Raw genomic sequence first — 20,734 nt, forward strand, 5'->3', positions numbered from 1 at the left:
CGATAAACCAGAATATTATTATATCTTTGCCACAAAGAAAACACAGATCTTAGCCACCTGCAGCTTGTATATGATCTCAGGAAGAAAATGGACTTGATATTATCACTGTGCAGGCAAATTATTTCCTGCATATAAATTATATAAATAATTTAAAAAAAATGTGCAGAATTGAGCATCAAATTGGGACACATACTTAAAGTTTTAGGTTTCCACACTAATGGAGATACAACTGTCTCCTCATTATATTCATTACCAGTTTTAAATCAAAGTTTAATTTTACAGATTTAATCATTTTGTATCACAGATAGAATATTTAAAGTTGTAAATCTGCATTATGTCTGAACCCTAGCCAGCATATAATTCACGTATTTGCTTTGCATAAGCACCCGTTCTCTCTGTGCAGACAAAAGCTGTCCTAAATGTAAGACAAGACTAAGGATTGACCCAGAGATTGCCAGGAGAGCGCTGCTCCTCCGGGTCAAGACCCGAATCCTCCGCCCATTTTTTTTTATTTACATGGGGGTGTTCCCTCCGACGTCAGCGGGAACGCCTCCGACATCAGAGGGACCGCCCACCGACATCAGCGGGAACTCCCGCCCGCTGTCGTCAGTGTGCAGTCCTGGCCGTGTCCCACAAGGGAAGGCTCCAGGTAGCCGCAGCCCAGAAGTTCCCAGTTATGGCCATATTTCTATGTACCCAACTAGGAAGTTCCATGGTATGCTAATAACATGCAGATGACATCCTCAGGTACGCAATACACTTATATGTACATAGTTCAAGCCCAATTGCAGGCATATACCCATGAATCATATTTAAATGGTAAGTTTAATATCTTATACAATTTTACCAGTGAAGAATGCATATGACTGTACTTTGTAATAAACTTGAGCATTTGAATTTTGTATAAACTTTATTTTTAACAAATTTTGCCAATTTCATGCATTTGTATGAATCTCCAATAATGTGAAGGACATCTAACCAACCAAACAAAACCAAGCTACAAAATCTCCAAAATGTCACTAAGATTCATTTGTTTGCCTGCTGTAGTTAAGTCACCCTCCCCATCCCTGTCACAATTTTTGTGAGACAGTTGCCTATTAAATAGAGGATGGTACTTTTGTTGGCATCAGACAGGCTTCCAAAAGTTATGATTAGCATTTTGGCAATAGTCCAAGAAAATGTGGTTAAGGTTCAAAATGGTTAAACATTTGTGAGTCCAATAAATCTAACAGGTGCTGCTTATGAAGTATTAGCAAAAGCAAACTCCCAGGAACCAATCAAAGCCAGGGTGCAAAAGGTTACATATAGCAAAAGAAAAACATTGCAATGCCAGATATATAAAAAGAGTGTTCTACCTTAGATCACTCTAAAACTAAACGTTTAGCAACATTTTTACAAATCTCAACCAAAACAACAGCTCATAATGGAGAGGTGCAGAAAATAAACATCTCTGGGGTTCAGTAAACCTCAAGCTACTTCTCCAGGGAGGCTATTCTATATATACCTAAATATTCCTTACATTAAATAACATTTTCTTACATTAAATGAAAATATAAATAGCCGGGGTCCTATGGACCTCAAGCTTCTACAATTAAATATTAGTCTGGGTTTATGGAAAGTTAAAATATTGGCATTTTAAATGCCCATGGGGTGCCTAGTTTAAAAAAATGTATGATTTGATAGGGTTAATCGAATTGGCCGGCTTCAAAGATGTCCCAAATATGGGACGTGGGCACAGACTCACCAGATGTCCAAATGACAAAAAAATGCACACCTCACAGAGGTCGCATTTTACTTCACAAATAACCCAGCAAACTCATGCATGGGGGGTATCACTGCACTCAGGAGATGTTACTGAACACTGACAGTGACATAAAGTTTGACAAAGGCTGATGGCATTATTAGTGCATGGAAAGGGTTAAAGTACCAGCATTTGAAATAACCTGGCGTGTCTAGTTTTCAAAAATATATGGTTTGATGGGGTAAATTACATTGTCAGGCTTCAAAGATGTCCCAAATACCATGAGGCAGAATGACCAGATTTTGGGAAAAAATAGTTTTGAAATAGCAAAACGCTACTTGTAATTATTGCCCCATAACTTGCCGCAACACTAAAAAATATTAGAAGAACCTTTGTCCCAAAGTGTACTACAAGTAAAAAACAGTCTTGTCATTAAGGGGTTAATTAATTAACACATTTTAATGTTTGTATGACGCTTCCCCTCTTTGTCTCTCTTAATTGTTGTTAAGTATATACCGGTTTCACAACTGCCATGGTGACTTTGCTGTTTCAACTAGCAATCAGGACTCTATTCCACAGAGGGCAAATACCCCATCTGTATTGTGAGTGAATGTTGGACAAGAATTAATCATTTCACTTTCCACACAGAGACGTTTGCCCAACTGTTTGCATTTTGAAAATTGAGCAACACTTGTTGTCAAGGTTTGTTGACCCTCCATGGCATGGAGTATATGTTTTCACTTAGAGATGTTCATATAATTAAAACGCTCCTGAACAGACCCCACAATCCATGTGGTGAACTGGCTAAAATGAGGGTCCTGGATATTTTGTTTTTTTCCTCTCATTTTCTTATAGTTGCTTCTAACCAAGCTTTAACCTTTGAAGCTAACTGCAATGACCACGCTGTCTTTAAAGCAGTAGATTTGGCACTAAGAAGTCACAATGCTTTGCTGGAAGAAGGAAACCAATTTGTTCTTCACAGGATCACCGAAGCCAGAACAAGGGTACGTGATTTTTCCACCTTTTATTCTTTACATGCCACAAAAATAAATTAATACATTTTAAATTACCCCAAGCAACAACTTGTACAAAAGTATCTGGCTACATATATATAATTATAATATTGAATACAGCATAGAAGGGGAGGAAAAATACAATACTCTATATGCACATTAGTAAAGAACTTGACTACCATCCCATTAGCAAACTTAAATTTTAGGGGTGCGAAGAACAATGACAATGCATTGGATAGTTTTTCGGACACAGTAGAGAATTCTCTCAACAAGTATGAAGTATGAACTTCAATATAACTGGTATATCGAAAGTTAGGACCAGGTTTTGATGGCGTGTTCTGTATTCAACAAATATTTGTTCATCTGGAGCAACCTTTGTTTCCTCCAAAGCTGTATGTGCTTTGGATCAGAACGAGGACAGTGTGGGCTGAAGGCAAACGTAAGCTCTGATTAAGAAACATTGCTACATGCAGAGGGGCCATTGCGCATTTCCAAAAATAAAGAATACATACAAACATTATTGTTTGCCTTAATCATTCATTACTTGAAACATTTTTAATTACATGTTCTAATATTCACATACAACCGTGTACTGACTGCATATTGGCTTGGGGGACTAGACCTTATAAAGCATGTCTGCCCACTTTGTCTATGTTTAGATTTTACAGTTTACTAAATACTGTTTTCAGATTTTTTTTTAAAAAAGTATCTAGGTCCTTCTCAGTAAATTATTTCTCCTTTTTGTTACGTTACTGTTCCTTATTGGTAGTAGCTTATTTTCAGGAAGCTTTTGTTGGGTGAGGAGAGGACTTCTATGTACTGTACGTAGACAGAAAGTATCTAGATATGGCTTTCTTTAACCCAGCTTGGATCTGCCGTTGGGCAGAGAGGTGTCAAGGCCTTACCACAAGCCACTAGTTCCTTCTCTATGAGGTGGCATCATCGGGTGCTATGTGAAGACAGATAATTGAAGCCACAACTCCCCTGCAAACTCTCATGACAACGCTATGCTTAGTGAATAAACCCCAGAGTTCACAGTAAGCTGAAAGATCAGGTGAAAACACAATTCTCCATTGAACTCATGGTTGAACTTGTTATGCTTTGGGAATAGGCTTTATTTCTGCAACGTGTCTGAGCAGTCCCAGGGGACCATCTAGTGGTATTTGCTAAAATAACACTTAAGAGCACTTGATACTTTTCTTTAGAAACTTAAAATAAAATAGCTATATATAAACATGTATGTTTTTTAAAATAATATTGTGTAATAGTTTGTCTTTTTTTTTTGTTTATTTCGTATTCATGAACATATTTATATAAACACATTAACAATGAGTAAAATATAATTCTTGTACCTGGGCTTAATAGTATGTTCAAAGATTTCAGAATTTGAACTGATTCAATAATAAATTATAATAATAATAATAAAATCGCATGCTATGAAACAATGTAATTCTGCTGTATTTCTTATGTCATTTAGAAAGTGATGCAGCAGATAGATGCCGAACTAAAAAAAGCCAAGCCATTGAAAAGTTCTTCATGAGCCAAATTACTGGCCTGGCCTGGCCCACACACAAACCAAAATAATATGACATCCACAGACTGCACGAGTATGTTCTTAAGCCAGTTCAAGTCCAGGTTCCTCCAGAACCAGGCATCTACCTGAAGCCCACACCATTTAGCCAAATGCCGAAGAAGTAAACTAAAATATTGCATCATAGAAGCTTTTTATTCTATATAAACAATTGTATTGTTTCAAATAGCGAACAATCATATTATCACTTATTTTAAAGAAATGAAAAGAACTTCCTCACCTCACTTTTCTTTCTTTTATATATAGCCGGAAATAAACCAGGTACATTTTTTTGTGGATTATGAAATACGAGAAGGTTCCTGTGGAGTGAAGAGTGGTAAAATGTGGCAGGAATGTGACTTCCTTACACCTGATGGAGTAAGTCCTTAATTCTACCTTGATGGTGTTCTTTTGCATTTAGTTATCGTGTACATCCATTGAAATTTATCAGAGATTAGCCCCGATCTGGATTTATATATTTTGTTTACTAAGGCACAATTAATCAAAGACGTGTACGCTATAAACTGTGGGTGGGAAAAAAGATATATAGGTATATTTGCAACCCTTGAAATATTGTGATTTCTTAGGCTTATGATAAAATTTTGGACCATAAATTGCATTGTACCTTCTTTGCCCATTATAAAATGGTTATACTCAGGACCAAATTAACATAACGGTTAATGGCCCATATGTCTTTCATAGGCCCATTGGCCCAAAAGCAAATGTATATTCTTTTCTGAAATAATATAAATAGTGTGCAAACGTGGCTGTCCATGTCTAAGTGTATTGTGTACATGCCTGCCTTTGTTTTTCAAAGTGCCATCAACATTTTAAGATCCAGGGCCACAAAGCACAAAAACCACATAATTCATAATCAGTAATAATTTATTCTGTAGGTGGTTGGTAAGTGCTCAGCACACGTTATAACGAACAAGGAAATGAATAACAGCAACGTGGCTTTCCAGCACTGTGTCTCACCTACAGGTATGTATATCTGGATGTAATTCACAACATATCCATCGCTCCAATTTAGCACCTCTTCCAGCATGGTCTTTTTACTTCTATCCTACATGTGCCTATATTTCTAAGCTTGATAGTCTTGTGAAAGAAAGCAATGGTCTGCAGTATACTCATCTCTACCTACTACAGGTTTAGGTCCTTTCTCACATGTCCCTCATAATCTTCATAAATAGTGCTGGTTTCTCCACATCTTGAAATCCTTTTAAGGACCTTTACAGAGAAGAGCAATTAAGTCAATGCACACACAGCATGGTGCTCCTTGTGACATTATGGAGAAACACAAACCTGATGACTTTGAAACTACACATATCAAAAGGAACAAGACTAGCAGAGGCCACAAAGGGCTACAGAGTAACCAGGGTTTCTTGGCACACCTTCCTCTTAGCTGACATGGTACATACATACAAAGAAATCCCTCTGCTGGTTTAACTCATAAAATGTAAAACATTCTGGAGGTAAAGAGACATTTTTACTATAAAACAACCCTTCATTGAGTACAAACCAAACATACAAACCAAAAACTGACATGGAATTTAGATGGAGTGGCTTACTAGCACCTCAGGGCCACACCGAGTATAAACTGTACATTAAAGTAGCCAGGGTTTGCTTTCAAAGAACATGAATATGTTCTTTTTAAAAAATGTCCAATGTTTTCCATTAGATACAGATTCTTCTATATTATAAATTCTGACAACTAGTATATTTTATGATGAATTGCTCTCATCTGTTAAGTGATGGTCCCAGTGACTGATGGAGTCTGCACTGGATGCTTACATCATATTGACCCCAATCGTGAGGAGTTGCTAGACATATTACAGTCCACCATCAAGAAAATGAACCTGGGAAACCATCCATTTCACTTTCATGTGGAAAACATTAAGGAAGCCAGCCAACAGGTCTGTAAGTTTAAATTATAGAACATGATGTCTGTTGTACCAATCTTTTTTAAAATGTAGGATGATACTAGGGTGATCTTATTGTATGTAGCACAATATTTGGTACCACAAAAGGCCCAAAACCATAAGGTTTTCCAATTATGTAACTAAATGAATAAATACCCTGATAAAGGCAGGGTTTTCTTAAGGGTGAATGAACATACCGGTATTAAAATTTTGAAGGCACCGAATGAAACATGCCCACATTGTACAAAATAATTTCTTAAACTGAAAATGAAACTTTCTTGCTGTTAACCTTAAATGTGGACTGTCAATAACACAACTAAACTAATTTATTAAAACTATCTATGGCTTCTCCTTATTGGTATACATAAATATATTTTGATGTTTTGTTATCTGTTAACACGATTACAAACTACATATGACTACTTAATGTACAGAACTGTAAAATGTAGGATTTGGGAAAAAGGTAGAGATTGAACAAATATTTTCATATTAGATATAAAGTTGTATGTATGAAAAATACCCATGAAGATTATCAGCTGTGAGTGTGTGAGTACCAATTTTGTGTTAAAACCTTCCAAGTGCCAAACCACGAAGGGTGGGGGTCTTAGTATTAGTGCCTGAAATAGCCACACACAGCAGTTCATTCAGATCCAGATAAACCCTACTCTTTAAATGATATTGATGAATAGCAAACAGTGGCGTCGGCAGGGGGAGCAGAAAACTTGCTGTGCCCCCCGTGTGCCCCTCCAATTGAAACGGCGTCTTCTTTTTTTTTTTGCGCAGCCGAAGGAGAGAGAGAGGCGCCGAGCGTTCGGTCAGGAATAAGTTTTCAGCAACCACTCGGCGCCTCTCACTCTCCTTTGCGAGGCCTCTGTCTTGGTCGCGGCAGACCAGGGAGACAGAGGCGCTCCCACCGCAGGACTTCTACAAGGTAAGTGAACTTCAAAGGGGGGAGAGGGTAGATAGTGAGACGGGGGTAGATAGGGAGAAGGGAGTGAGAAGGGGGTAGATAGGGCAGAAGGGAGTGAGAAGGGGTAGATAGGGAGAAGGGAGGAAGAAGGGAGGGAGAAGGGGTAGATAGGGAGAAGGGGTAGATAGTGTGTAGGGAGGGAGGGGGTAGATAGTGAGTAGGGGGGTAGATAGTGAGAAGGGAGGGGGTAGATACTTAGTGAGAAAAGAGGGTAGCAAGAATATTGAAATAAAGAGTCAGAATAAGAGAGAGAGTGAATGGATTAATGTGTGGATGTATTGTGTAAATGAGTGAGAGAATAAATGAATTAATGTGTGGGTGAATTGTGTGAATGAGTGAGAGAAGTAATGAATTTGTGAGAATGTATTAATGAATGTGTGTAAATAACTTGTGTGAAAGAGTGAAAGAATAAATGATTGTGTGAAGGACAATTAATTAGTGAGTGACTGTAAAAGTGTTTGTGTGAATCATAGGTGTATAATTGATTTGTCAAAAAGGCAAAGATGGTATAAGCAGGGTGTTTAAGCATTGGGGACCAAGATGGCACAGGTAGGGTGTTTATGGGACAAAGATGGCACAGGTAGCGTGTTTATGGGACAAAGATGGCGTACGCTCAGCTGTTTGGGGACAATGTTGACTCATACTGGGCTGTTTGGGGACAAAGATAACACATCCTATGTGTGTGTAATTTGGGAGCTGGTCAGGTTCTATGTGGCCAATGTGGACACCAGGGCTAGCTTTGGGGTGTGCAACCTGTGATCTATGCCTGTAATTTAAGGGGGTTTATCTATACCTTTAATGCTGAGTTTTTATGTGAATTCCAATTGATCTATACCTGCAAAGCTGGTTGTTATTCTGTTAATCTTTATCTGCTATGCTATGTTTCCATACATGTTTTATGTTTACCTGCAAATACAGGATTTGTATGTCTTAGTCAGTTGATCAATACCTGGAGTGCTGTTGCCATGTGTTGTTTATTTGATCTATACCTTCAGTGCTGAGTTTACATGTGATTTCCAGTTGATCTATACCTGCAATGCAGGGTTTGTGTGTTCTGTTAATCTATACCTGCAATGCTATGTTTCCATACGTTATTATTGTATACCTACAAATACAGGGTTTTTAAGTCTTATTCAGTTGCACATGCTGTTTCCATGTGTTGTTTATTTGATCTATACCTGAACTACAGGGAGTAAGTAAAAGAGAGGTACGGTTTAGTGAACAAGGCAAAATCTTTTTTTGGTGTGGTAGCGGAGGGAGTGTGTCAGGCTCATTATATTGCAGCCCTTAACTGGATGTTGGAGTCCAGAGCGCAGGAGTGTAAGAACGCAGTGATTTAAATAAACTTCACAAAGGACACAAGCAGAGTGTTTGGTTATAGGTTATATTACAAAACCAAAGCAAGGCATCTCACCAGAAGCAGCAGAGTAGGAGGCATATCATGCATATGAGGGTAGAAAAGTCCAGGCAAGTATTCAAAAGGGTCTGGGACAGGTAGCAAGCAAAAAAGGGGAAATCCAGTAGGCAGTCCAGGTGAAAGCGGTAGGCAGGTAGGCAGGTAGGCAAATCCAACAGGCAGGTCCAGCGTCTGGCATGAACTATGGCTCCAAAGAACTTAATGAACTCACCACTCTGTTACAGGGAGGCAGGGATATAAAGCATGTTCATTAGGTCAGGTGTGAGTCGTCTAGGCTTCAGGTGAGGGAGGCATGGTAATAGCAAAACCAAGCAGCTGAACAGAAATACACAGCACATGAATTACCGTATTTGCTCGATTATAAGACGACCCCGATTATAAGACGACCCCCCAAAATCAAAATATTAATTTAGGAAAAAAACAAAAAGCCTGAATATAAGACGACCCCATAGGAAAAAAGTTTTACCAGTAAATATTAATTCATGTAAACTAATTTTCATATTTAATAAAAGCTATGATTGAGAAAAATATATATATTTTATTTCCTTTTATTTGACAATGTGCCCCCCCAGTTATGCACATGTGCCCCAGAAATGCCTTATACCCCCCTATTTGCCACTCTGCCCCATGATGTGCCTTTTAACCCTCTATATGCCACTCTGCCTCCAGAAATGTCTTATACCCTACTATATGCCCCTCTGCCCCATGATATGCCTTATACCCCTATATGCCACTCTGGCATATAGGGGGTTAAAAGGCATATCATGGGGCTGAGTGGCATATAGGGGGTTAAAATGCATTTCTGGAGATATATATATATACTGCTAACAGCAATCACACTCCTATCAAGCCAAGGCAGCCAGTACATGCTGGAACCTGGGGATGTTAGAAGTGTGATTACACCCTCCATATGCCATGCTACCACCCCCACCCCCCTTACACATCCATGCTATCACACACACACACACACACTCATTCACAAACATTTAAATACTCATTCATTCCATTAATCACACATACACACACACGCTCAAACCCCCCACCCCCTTACCTAAACTGCAGATCTCCCGCTCGCAGACTTCTGCAGGGGCCCGGCTGTGCGAGCAACTTCTCTGGCCCCGCCCCCAGAGGAAGGAGGGGGAGGTAGAGTTATGTGAGGACTGTGCTAGCTTCCTGTTTCCTGCTGCTAATAGCAGAGACGCTGCTCGCGATCAAAGCCCGGTAAGCAGCACGGCCGAAGCAGAATGAGGTCTGATTAGAAGACGACCTCGATTATAAGACGAGGGGTATTTTTCAGAGCATTTGCTCTGGAAAAAACCTCGTCTTATAATCGAGCAAATACGGTATATACATAGCAAGACATGTATACATGGTACAGGGTGCCACATATGACAGGCAACAAGGCAAGGAACACAGGGGCTGGAGTGAGGAGCTGAGATGTATAAGGGAAAAAGGCCAAAGGTACATAAAATACAGACAGAAATAAACAAGACAGCAAGCTGTGGAGAGGAGTTCAACTCCAGGCAGACCTCTTAAAGGGGCAGCCACGCCTGGCAGTTTCCAAGGCTGGGGCTGAACCCTGACAGAGTGATTGCATGCTAGGGAGCGTGGAACCGGGCCCAAGGAAATGCTTGGGTACGGTCCAATTTTTTTACTATAAAATATATTGGCAACAGGGCCTAATATTTATATATATATATATATATATATATATATATTTATATATATATATATATATATATATATATTTATTTATATATATAAATATATATATATATATATATATATATCACTGGATGAGATTTTTTTAAAAACATTTTAGATATTCCTAAAAATATGGAACATGTGTCTTACCTAATTGGAAAATGTTGAAATTATGGAGTTTATGACTACTAAGTGAGTCCAAGCATGTGCACAAGGAAGATCCCTTAATCCATCATCATAGAAACAGATGACTGATCATAACAGATTAGCTCCTTATTGTAGCAGTGGAACGACACATGCAGTCATGTGGCTGCTCTCAAAAGATGCATCTTGACATTTCATTTGGATTGTCTACGTATTATGTTTTGTTTGTTGGTGTTTTGTTTGCTGAATAGAACATGGCTAGGTAAGTCCATCTCTTATTTCCACACAGTCTATTATAATTGGTTCTGAATTTAGTGAAATACACATTGTAATTTACATGATTCTTTCTTATGTTGGAGAGGGACTGGCAAGAGATTATTTTACTGTTAACCTGTGTTCATAATTGCATACACTAAATCTGAAAAGTCTAATAAAAACGTTTTTAAAAAATGCTTAGTAAATTCATAGAAGTCACTTACTCATACAAGCAGATAACTGTATGGATTTGGATTCAGAGAAAACATTACTACACGGCTGATTGTTTTAATTCACAAAGAAAGTCAGTGATGCCATTGTACTTCTTTGTCTGTCCATGTTCCAGGTAGTGAATGGATGGAACTATTATATAAGTTATGTTGTCCGACAAACCAACTGCTCTAAAGTTGATTTTAATGTTACTACAGAAGAATGCAAACGTGATAAAAACGGGGTAAGTTTAATGAGTTTATATTCATCTATTATGATAGGATTTTCATTTATGAGCAATGCCGTTCACTGAAAGGGGTAACGGGTAATTTTGTTGAGGTTTTAGGAGGCAGAACCAGTAGCTATTGAAAGCAAAGTCAACCATTATGAAGAGGTGGAACCCCACAGAGAGTGTAGGGGGGTGTTAAAAGTGCCCCTTATGTTTGGTGACAGCTTGCCTCTAATATAATAAACAGTTCTAGTGAGTTTACCTTGCTTTCCACTACTATAACAATTAAGGTGTAAGGCCCTCAAAATGCCACAAATTACGTAGAGATCTTGTGTGTTTTCATTTTGCTTACGTTACAGGATTCAGTAATGAATCCCTTTAATCAGTTACTCATAGCAATCACAGATAACAGGTTCTCGTGTTGTCAGAGCAAATACTTCAACCTGAAAGGTTAAAAAATGTAAAAAGTTTTAATATAAATAATTTAATAATATTGTAGTAACTGATTAAGGAAAATATTCTATTCATAAATAATAACAAACCATTCTGTGTTTCTGTTTAGCAATCAGGTGAATGTACTGCTGCCATATATGTGAGCCCAGGTGGGGAAATTAATGTCACTAGTCTTTATTGTATCTCGGAGTCAGGTAAGTGGCCATGGTTGATTAATCTAAAACTGTCAGGGGCTATCCAGGCTGCGGAGCTGCATATCTCTGTTTTTCCCTGCCTTGCCTCAGTTCCCATGTTTTGCTGTGGTCCATTCCTGGATTTCCATATGCTTTGTTCTGTGCTTCCGATTCCTGGATTCCAGTCTTGCTCTTTGCTTCAGCTCTGTTCCCTTTAAAAGGTGTGCCCCACCCGTGTGTTATGTTTGTCTCAGTCTGCAGCTAGGTATGTCCTTCTCCGTTCTGTGTTTAGTTTCTATGTTCAGTTTATTGGTAATTCAGTAAGCAAGGTTTAGCGTTAGGACCCACCGAATATTGGAGTACTTTGGCGTAGTGGCGGGCTAAGCATAACTATGGCCATATGATGTGACGGAATCTCCAATAGTTATCTTATAGTCCTAGGCTAGTCCTGTATCCATGTGTGTCTGTATTTCTGGCTCCTCACTCCTTCCCCTGTGTTCCTTGTCTTGTTCCCTGTCCTTTGTTGTGCCCTGTATCATGTATGTCTTCTCTGGTTATGTTCCTTGCTCTGTCTCCCTGTTCCTTGCTCTGTCCTCCTTGGTTGCTATGTTTCTGTTGATACTCTGCTTAGCTTCCATTCTCCCAGCCTGCAGCATCCTGCACATGATTCTAGTGCTATGTCTCATGCCTGCTCCAGGGTGCCTGCAGGATATCTCCACGTTCTGCTCTGTTCTGGACTACATCAGCTGCTATGTCAGGGTGCTGGTATGTGGCTGCACAACCCTAGATGCCCACCCGGGTGAGTGCAGTCGCCCTGCACCAGGCCCTGTCCTACTCCGCTACTGCACAATAACTCCTTTGGGTGCTCTGGGTCGTCTGTATGGACCCGGTTCCTGACATATAATCGTCTGAATGGACCCAGTCCCTGACAAAAACAAGTTATAAGAAAGTAAAAGCTTTGAGACAAAAATTTGCTTGTGACCAACTCACCCAGTGTATGTCAGAAGTCTAGTTTAGACACGGTCTATGGTGCTAAGTGGCTGGCATTTGACCAACAGTTTTTAAGATGACAGCCTGGTCTCCCTCTCTCAGCAGGAGCGACATTGCTTGTTCTTCTCTCACATATACTTGCACTTTGAGCTCTGTCACATATAAAGGGTTTTGTAGGGAAACATATTTTCCCACTTCAGCATAAAATACAGTGCTGTATACAGTAATGTAGGTTAGTATTAGAAAAAGAATGGTTTTATCTGATTTTTTTCTAATAAACTACCATTATCTGCAGACCAGGAGGCTGTCATTGTTAGTGATATGTGATATTTTGGGTGACTTTCTCCGCGTAGCGACCACACTGAGCTTACTCTTTATGACAATCCTATAAAGTCTGTTCATACATAGACTTTCAAGAGTCAGAATGTCTGTCTGGGTGATTTACAGTAAGCTATTCGATTGTTTACCACAAACAGGGTGATTCAGGGTCTCGGTGTCTGTAGTAAATTGGGCTAAGATGTACATACAAATGGCTAATTGTTTTTGAAAGATCCCCATCTGGCCATTTATTTTCTGCAATATTGATACTGTAGCAGGGAGTCATCAGAGGAGATACCCCAATATGTGAGACAGAGTGCGGACCACCAACCACCACCTCATTTGGCTACTGACAACACATATACAAACATGTATGCATTAACAAGGTCCACCTTGCATAAGGTTATGATACAAACAAATATTTTCCTTCTAAGGACTCTGTCTGAATTGCCCTGATGCTGTGGAACCACAAGACCCCGAGCTCCTGAATTTGTTAAGACAGGTGGTTGATGAATATAATGTTGACAGTAACCATCAATTTCTTTATAAATTTGCTCTGGTTCAAAGGGCCACAAAAAAGGTCAGTCTATGGATGTGTTTTAACAAAATAACAATATTTGGAAATAGAATTTTGCATATAGCATTTTGTCTAGTATCTTGGTTTCACTGCAGTGGAATATGGTTCATCTATTGCACCAAAGCCATTGTGGACAACAGTTTCCATGATTACCAGTTTCCACCTGGATGATCATTTCTACTGCACATGAAAAGCATAACATAAGGGCATAACTCATTTTATTGTGTGAGAAAAGGTGCAAGCCAAACTCACCTGCAATATAATGAAAGCAACATGCTAAGGAATGTAAATTCCTAAGTAAGAATAGTAGTTTGTGCTAATTCAAGTCTGGCCTAACTCTTATGAAGCTAGGTGAGCCAGCTCTTGTGTCATTAAGCTATAATTCCAGTGATCTGCATTAAGCAACAATATGAGGGGGCAAATAATAAAGATCTGTGTTGGAAAATCACACATTCCTGCTCCCTCTACTGTTAATTTCCTACTTTGAAGCATGTTTGTTTAAATTTACTTGAAATATGTTAATATAACAACGTTGCTAATTTTTTTCTGTACAGGTTCACAGTGGAAAAATATATTCCGTGATATTTAACATAAGTGAGACCAACTGTTCAAAGACCGAATTTTCTATACTGGGAGATGAGTGTGACATCAACAAGCTCCCTGTAAGTTCCACAGACACAGTAAAGTATGGTCATCACATTTCTAGTTGTGCAAAATAAATATTCACCCTAAAGGTGGGTAATACATGACTAAGTAGTTAAGTGCCACACTTGATATTCAACCTTGATTACAAATGTGTGTGATTACACAGATAGTTAGAGCACCATAGCTGGCTGTACATACCTAACAAGCAACCATTGCTTGTATCTGAACTGTAGAGGACACAAGCCACTTCCCATCTAAGTGACAATATCCTAAGTGCCACTAAACAGGAGTTTACCAAGGGAATGCACAATGAAGCCAACGAGGAAGAACTTGGAGGCACTCCTTCAGTCAATACTCCACTCATTCTAGGCCAACCACTGTTATACCTGTTCAGAAAATGTACTCTCTCATTCCTGTCCTCATACTTTTTGTTTATTCTCGGTCTCCATGATTACTAGAATTGTCTTCTTTCTCTACCACAAGTATTACCACAGTATATTTTTATCGCTCCCTCATTATATACTTCTCCCCATTTCGTATCACAGGCACTGTTTTACCATCTCAATTTATCCCCAACAGAATGTATATATAATTCTGTTGGGTAATAAATTCAGCAATTTGAAGAATAAGCTGCATTATGTTTAATCTTTCTTCTCTCATATCCTATTGAAGAAGATGGTAGCGGCAGCAGCACATGACTTCCATGTATATTACATATTTATAAGTGCAAACACCTTGCACACATCCTGTTTAATCTAAATGTATATAAATATATTTAGATTAAACACTATGGGTATAAGGTGTCTGCACGTATACATAATATATGTGCTGCTGCCTATGCCAATTTCTGGGAGTGGGAGGACATCAGATACATTGTCAGCGATGACAGTACTAAAGTAGTTGAGGGTGGCTCGTGGAGAGAAAGGCGGTTGAGAAAGCATGTTAAATAACATCATAATATACCGTATTTGCTCGATTATAAGACGACCCTGATTATAAGACGACCCCCCAAATCTTATTATTAATTTAGGAAAAAAAGAAAAAGCCTGACTATAAGACGACCCTATAGGAAAAAAGTTTTACCAGTAAATGTTAATTCATTTAAACACTTTAAAAAAAAAAATATTTTGGTTTTATGTCCTTCTATTTTCCAACCTGCAGCCCAGTTATGCACATCTGCCCCAGAAGTGCCTTATACCCCCTATATGCCACTGTGCCCCATGATATGCCTTTTAACCCTCTAAATGCCACAGTGCCCCATAATATGCCTTTTAACCCTAAATGCCACTGTGCCCCATGATATGCCTTTTAACCCTAAATGCCACTGTGCCCCATGATATGCCTTTTAACCCTATATGCCACTCTGGCACTTAGAGGGTTAAAAGGCATATTATGGGGAAGAGTGGCATATAGGGAGGTTTAAGGCATTTCAGGAGGCAGAGTGGCATTAAAGGGGTTAAAAGGCATTTCACAGAGCACTCTGCCTCCAGAAATGCCTTACACCCCCCATTTAACACTCCCCCTCCCTCCTCCAAACTTACCGGTGCTTATGAGTTGGGGGGGCGCATAACACAGGAGGGTCCAGGTCCCCTGCATCTGAGCCCCAGGTGCTTAGTCCGGGCAGCATGTAGAGCTCCACGCGAATCGCGTAGAGCTCTACACGCTGCCCGGACTAAGCACCGGGGACTCAGAAGCACCGGTAAGTTGGAGGGGGCATAACACAGGAGGATGCAGGTCCCCTGCATCCTCCTGTGTTATGCCCCCCCCTCCAACTTACCGGTGCTTCTGAGTCCCCAGTGTTTAGTCCGGGCAGCGTGTAGAGCTCTACGCGATTGTATCGTGTAGAGCTCTACGCGATTATATCGCGTAGAGCTCTACACGCAGCCCGGACTAAGCAGCGGGGACTCAGATGCACCGGTAAGTTGGGTCGGGGGTTAACACAGGAGGATCCAGGTCCCCTGCATCTGGGTCCCCAGTGCTTAGTCCGGGAAGCGTGTAGAGCTCTACGCGATTGTATCCACTGCGGGGGATCTGGATCTTAGTCTCATAATCAGACCTATTTGAGGTCTGATTATAAGACGACCCTGATTATAAGACGACCCTGATTATAAGACGAGGGGTATTTTTCAGAGCATTTGCTCTGGAAAAAACCTCGTCTTATAATCGAGCAAATACGGTAATATTATAATCTATTTTATTTTAAATGGTTAGTAATGCCTTGGGCAGAGAAGCTGGAAGAGGAGGGAGGTGCTGGATGATGGTGCTAAAAGTAGAAAACATTTAAGATTTAGGGTTGCAAGCAAGGGAACAGATTAGTGAACCACTAATTAGTATTATGAGATGGAAACCAGAGGTATAGGAGTGTAGTATGAAATTGCATTGCGTGAAGTTTTTAGATAAATGTTATTTCCTCCATAGAGGGTCGGCATTACAACCATGTATTTGAAAATGGCGGGACTGTGTGGTTGAAGACGTAGGAGGTGGTGCACAGTAAGAACAACCTCATCTAGGACCGAGGCTAACATATGGTTATACTAGCTAGTTTGACAATTGGGAAACAGTATGAAATAGAAGGAGGTCAGGTCAATTTGGTGGGTGGGCAAGTGGTCTACAGTGAGAGAGCAAAAGATGAATTGAGGCATAACCATTTAGCTGCATTATTAATTAAATTAACAAATATGTGGCACAAGGGGTTTTACACTCTTTGTAAATATATATATATTTTTGTCATTAATTTTAGAGACCTTTACAGTGTTCTGTTACAATAAATGCCACGGATGAAACGATTATTGACTATTCGGGCCTTCATTGTGATTCTTTGATGCCTGTAAGTATTTTACTCCTTGAAAGCTTGCAATACACTCATGATTCACTGCCTGTTATATAGAATTTTGCAACACATAGCATTCACAGTTTTGTAATATGTCTACAGTGTAAATACGATTAATATTGTTATTTGTAAAGCACCAAACTATTCTGCATATATTTATGACAGTGTATAGACACAAATTCAACCTTATAAAAACAGATAATATCCAGAACTCTGGTCATATCTGCTTAAAATGTATGGGTTTATTGATACCAAAACTGGTGACAGGACTGGCTTGATCACCCATAATGGCTAGTGTAAGTGAAGTTTGTGGCAAATTTTATTAACTGGAAAGTTAGAAAGGCTAATTAGTGTGAGCTAGTTTGCTTTGCAGAAAAGATTTCTTTTAGGCAACACTTAAAACAAGAGGAAACAGTTGCAGAAGGTTTTATATAAGAAGGAATTCAGAAATAAAGTGCAGCTTGTATCAACAGCTCTACATCTTAGGTAATGTTTAATGATTGACAAGAAAGGACAAAAGAAGTGTGTTGATATAAAATGATGAAACCACTGCTTATGGAGTTCAGAAGGGTTTTGCTTTGGAATCAATGTTAATGTGTTTTGAAGGTCTGACTTCTGTATGCAAGAGGAAAAAGCAGTTTGGCTTGACGTATGAAAAAATATGTATATATTTGTATATGATGGAAATAAGCTGAACATGATTACCGAAAAAGAGCAGAGACAAAGGATGTGCTGAGGAACATGTTTAAGAAGTAATGCATTATACAGTTGGCACAGGAAGGTGGAGGAAAAAGAAGAGCATATTTTAAGCTTCACATAGCATCCAGGAAGAGAGCTGATTGAACACATTGTACAGATACAGAACTGTAAGAAATTTTACTGTGAGGAGTTACAATACTTTAAAGACTAGTTAATTTCAGCAGGCTTAATATAATTTTAGGATCGAAGATTAAGAGAAAAAGTAAAGGAAGTAAAGGCACTTTCACAGTTAGGGGTTGGTTATGGCATGTCTATGGAAGTACAGAATTTATGAGAAATCAGGAAAATCAGCATGAACCTAAATTCCCTGTACTGATACTCTGCCATATGGCTCATCTTTTAAAAGTAAAGGGTTTGTCTTATCTTTCAAAACCACACATGTAGTTAAGTCTCTATGTGCCAGTGGCTACATTCCAGGCAGCTGTGACTAGCAGACATTAAGTACACAGAAAGCACAGGGTGAAGGAGCAATCACTTCAGCATTAAAAGTCAAGGCCAGACTTGGTGGTGTAGACGTATTGGTGGAATCAGGTGTTAAAGGCATGGCAGGACAAAAGTAGGGCTGCTCCATGACAGATTAAAGGCAGCATGCAAACAGTGCACAACATAAATAGGGAAAGCAGAATCATAGCTATAAAGGACTAGTGACAAAGGCAAGGTAAATGAGTAAGGCTTAGGTCAACTAACACTAATCCTGTCTCTGACAACAAAATAGACCCCCAAGTGTAATCAGGGTGGACATAGGAGGCAGATATCATACTCAATATACTCCACAGAATGTTTTTTTTTTTTTTTGCAGTATTTTGAGAACATACAAGGACTGACACCTTTTCGTATGACTCCTGGTATTCTGATAAGGAATGGACGCTCTCAGGAGAAAGCAAAAAGAAAAGTTCATGGTCGTAAAGAACACATACAAAATGGTAAAAAAGGCAAGAGAAACCACGAATCTAAACACGAGTCTTCTGAAGAGTCTACAGAACAAATAAAACATCAGGGCCAAGAAATGGAGCATGAGATGGACACAACAACGTCTAAAGGACCTCTCTCATATGTTGACTATACTACTATATCAAATCTGCCTGTGCCAGAAGCTACCTCTGCCCAAAGATGTCCTGGGAATGAGTGGCAGCCAAGGAAAAGTGCATTTGGACAACCCCTGCTCCAACTTCTTGTTAGTTCCACATTTATTACTTATCAAATAATGTGTGTGTATAAATATTGTATTTATATATATATACTGTTCTTTCTAAAGTAACTAGGGGTGGGCAAGAGAGACAAAGTTACAGTATAGTATAGCTCAATTGTGAGCAACATGGAACTGGAACAAAACGTTTACCACTGCTTGCATGCCAGTTATACAGTATATCTGCTTTTTCTTTAATCCACTCTTGTGTTGTATATAGCAAGATGTGCCAAATGGACACAAAGCTGACCAAAATGACCTGTTCTTCGGTGGCACCATGTATATTACAAAAGCTTGTTGCATGTGTAAAATGTGTAAAACATTAACAAGCGTAAGACATACTAGTACACAAAGATAAGCAGAAAAAAAAAAATAATGAATTTGTTTTTTTATCTTCCCCTTTTAGAGTAAGAGTATACCTGGACTATCGCCTCTTCGTACACCTTTGAATTTTGGAGTGTAAATTAAAATCCAGCGCATGAAGAAGACATGGATGACCACTGAAACGTTGACGTTTAGAGAACAATCGAGGCACTCATTGACTTTCTCTGGGCATGTTGAACAATATGCAGCTCCACTAAATACCCCATTCTAGAATAAGCAGTATCAGATCTTGTTAGACGAATGTCCCCTGCATAGCAGCTCCTTAGGACCTCGTATATATCTCCACTGTCAGATGAAGAATTTTTACAATATTTGTATTCCTCTTTACATGGGGCAGTGCAAAAAGGTAATACTAATTATGATAGTCTCAGAGATGTGAAACCTTTAAACATTGAAGGGCTTGCATTTACTATTCAACTCTTGAGTGCCAGAAGATCTTTATGTTATGAGCCAATATTAAGGTTCATGCCATAGAGAACAGCTTCCCCATTTTTCAACTTCAATACACAGTGCGACTTATGGTAACCTAGAAATCTAAGTTCCAAATAAAAACAAAATTGAATTGTAATTAAAATAAAATATAAAACATACGCTTATTTTATATTTTATACATTTTGAAATCAGTTAGCATGGGATAACCAGAAATTAGTTTCTGTGACAAATTTCTGTTTAATGGTGCATAGTAAAATGTACCATAAAGAAGGAAGCTGCAACAAGCGATACACCTGTTGACTAAATGTAGATGTATTATTAACCCCTTCAGGACCGGGATTTTGATACTAAGGTGGTGCTAAAAGACCGGAGCTATGTCTTTCTTCAACTGTAATTTCTCTGTTATCAATTAGTGCACCCACACAAATCATATATTGTTTTTTCAGCACAAGTAGGACTTTCATTTGAAGCCATATTAAGCTGGGTAGTACATTGTTATGTTTGAAATAAACGTGAAAAGGTGGGGAAAAATGAAAAAAACATTTTTTAACGGTTTTGTATGCATACAAATTGTACACACATTGAACCAATGGGAAAAAATTATCCAAAATATATTCATTAACTTGTCCTGATTTGGAAACCACCCAATAAAGCCAGGATTTTCATCTATTTTGACCAGTATAGGGCAAATATTGCAAGGCATGCATCACATTTTTAAAATGTAATTTTTTTACAATTTGTGTAGTTTACTAAGAGGATGCTAAATACAGATTCTGCTCTACAACTGTCTAATGTAAATGGTTCTGTAACGT

The 20,734-nt window shown here is 38.9% G+C and overlaps 1 protein-coding gene across 1 annotated transcript; it reads left to right on the forward strand.

Annotated features, from left to right (window-relative positions):
• The first annotated feature begins 2,423 nt into the window (after positions 1-2,423).
• On the forward strand, positions 2,424-20,076 carry KNG1 (kininogen 1). Its single transcript, XM_053459228.1, has 11 exons — positions 2,424-2,745; positions 4,592-4,702; positions 5,221-5,308; positions 6,077-6,240; positions 11,083-11,190; positions 11,738-11,822; positions 13,544-13,689; positions 14,241-14,348; positions 17,072-17,158; positions 18,720-19,094; positions 19,513-20,076. Exons 1-11 carry the CDS (start codon positions 2,464-2,466, stop codon positions 19,567-19,569), a joined length of 1,611 nt encoding a protein of 536 aa, XP_053315203.1. The 5' UTR covers positions 2,424-2,463; the 3' UTR covers positions 19,570-20,076.
• Positions 20,077-20,734: the final 658 nt, after the last annotated feature.

The sequence above is a fragment of the Spea bombifrons genome, chromosome 3 (assembly GCF_027358695.1).
Source record: "Spea bombifrons isolate aSpeBom1 chromosome 3, aSpeBom1.2.pri, whole genome shotgun sequence".
NCBI lineage: Eukaryota > Metazoa > Chordata > Amphibia > Anura > Pelobatidae > Spea > Spea bombifrons.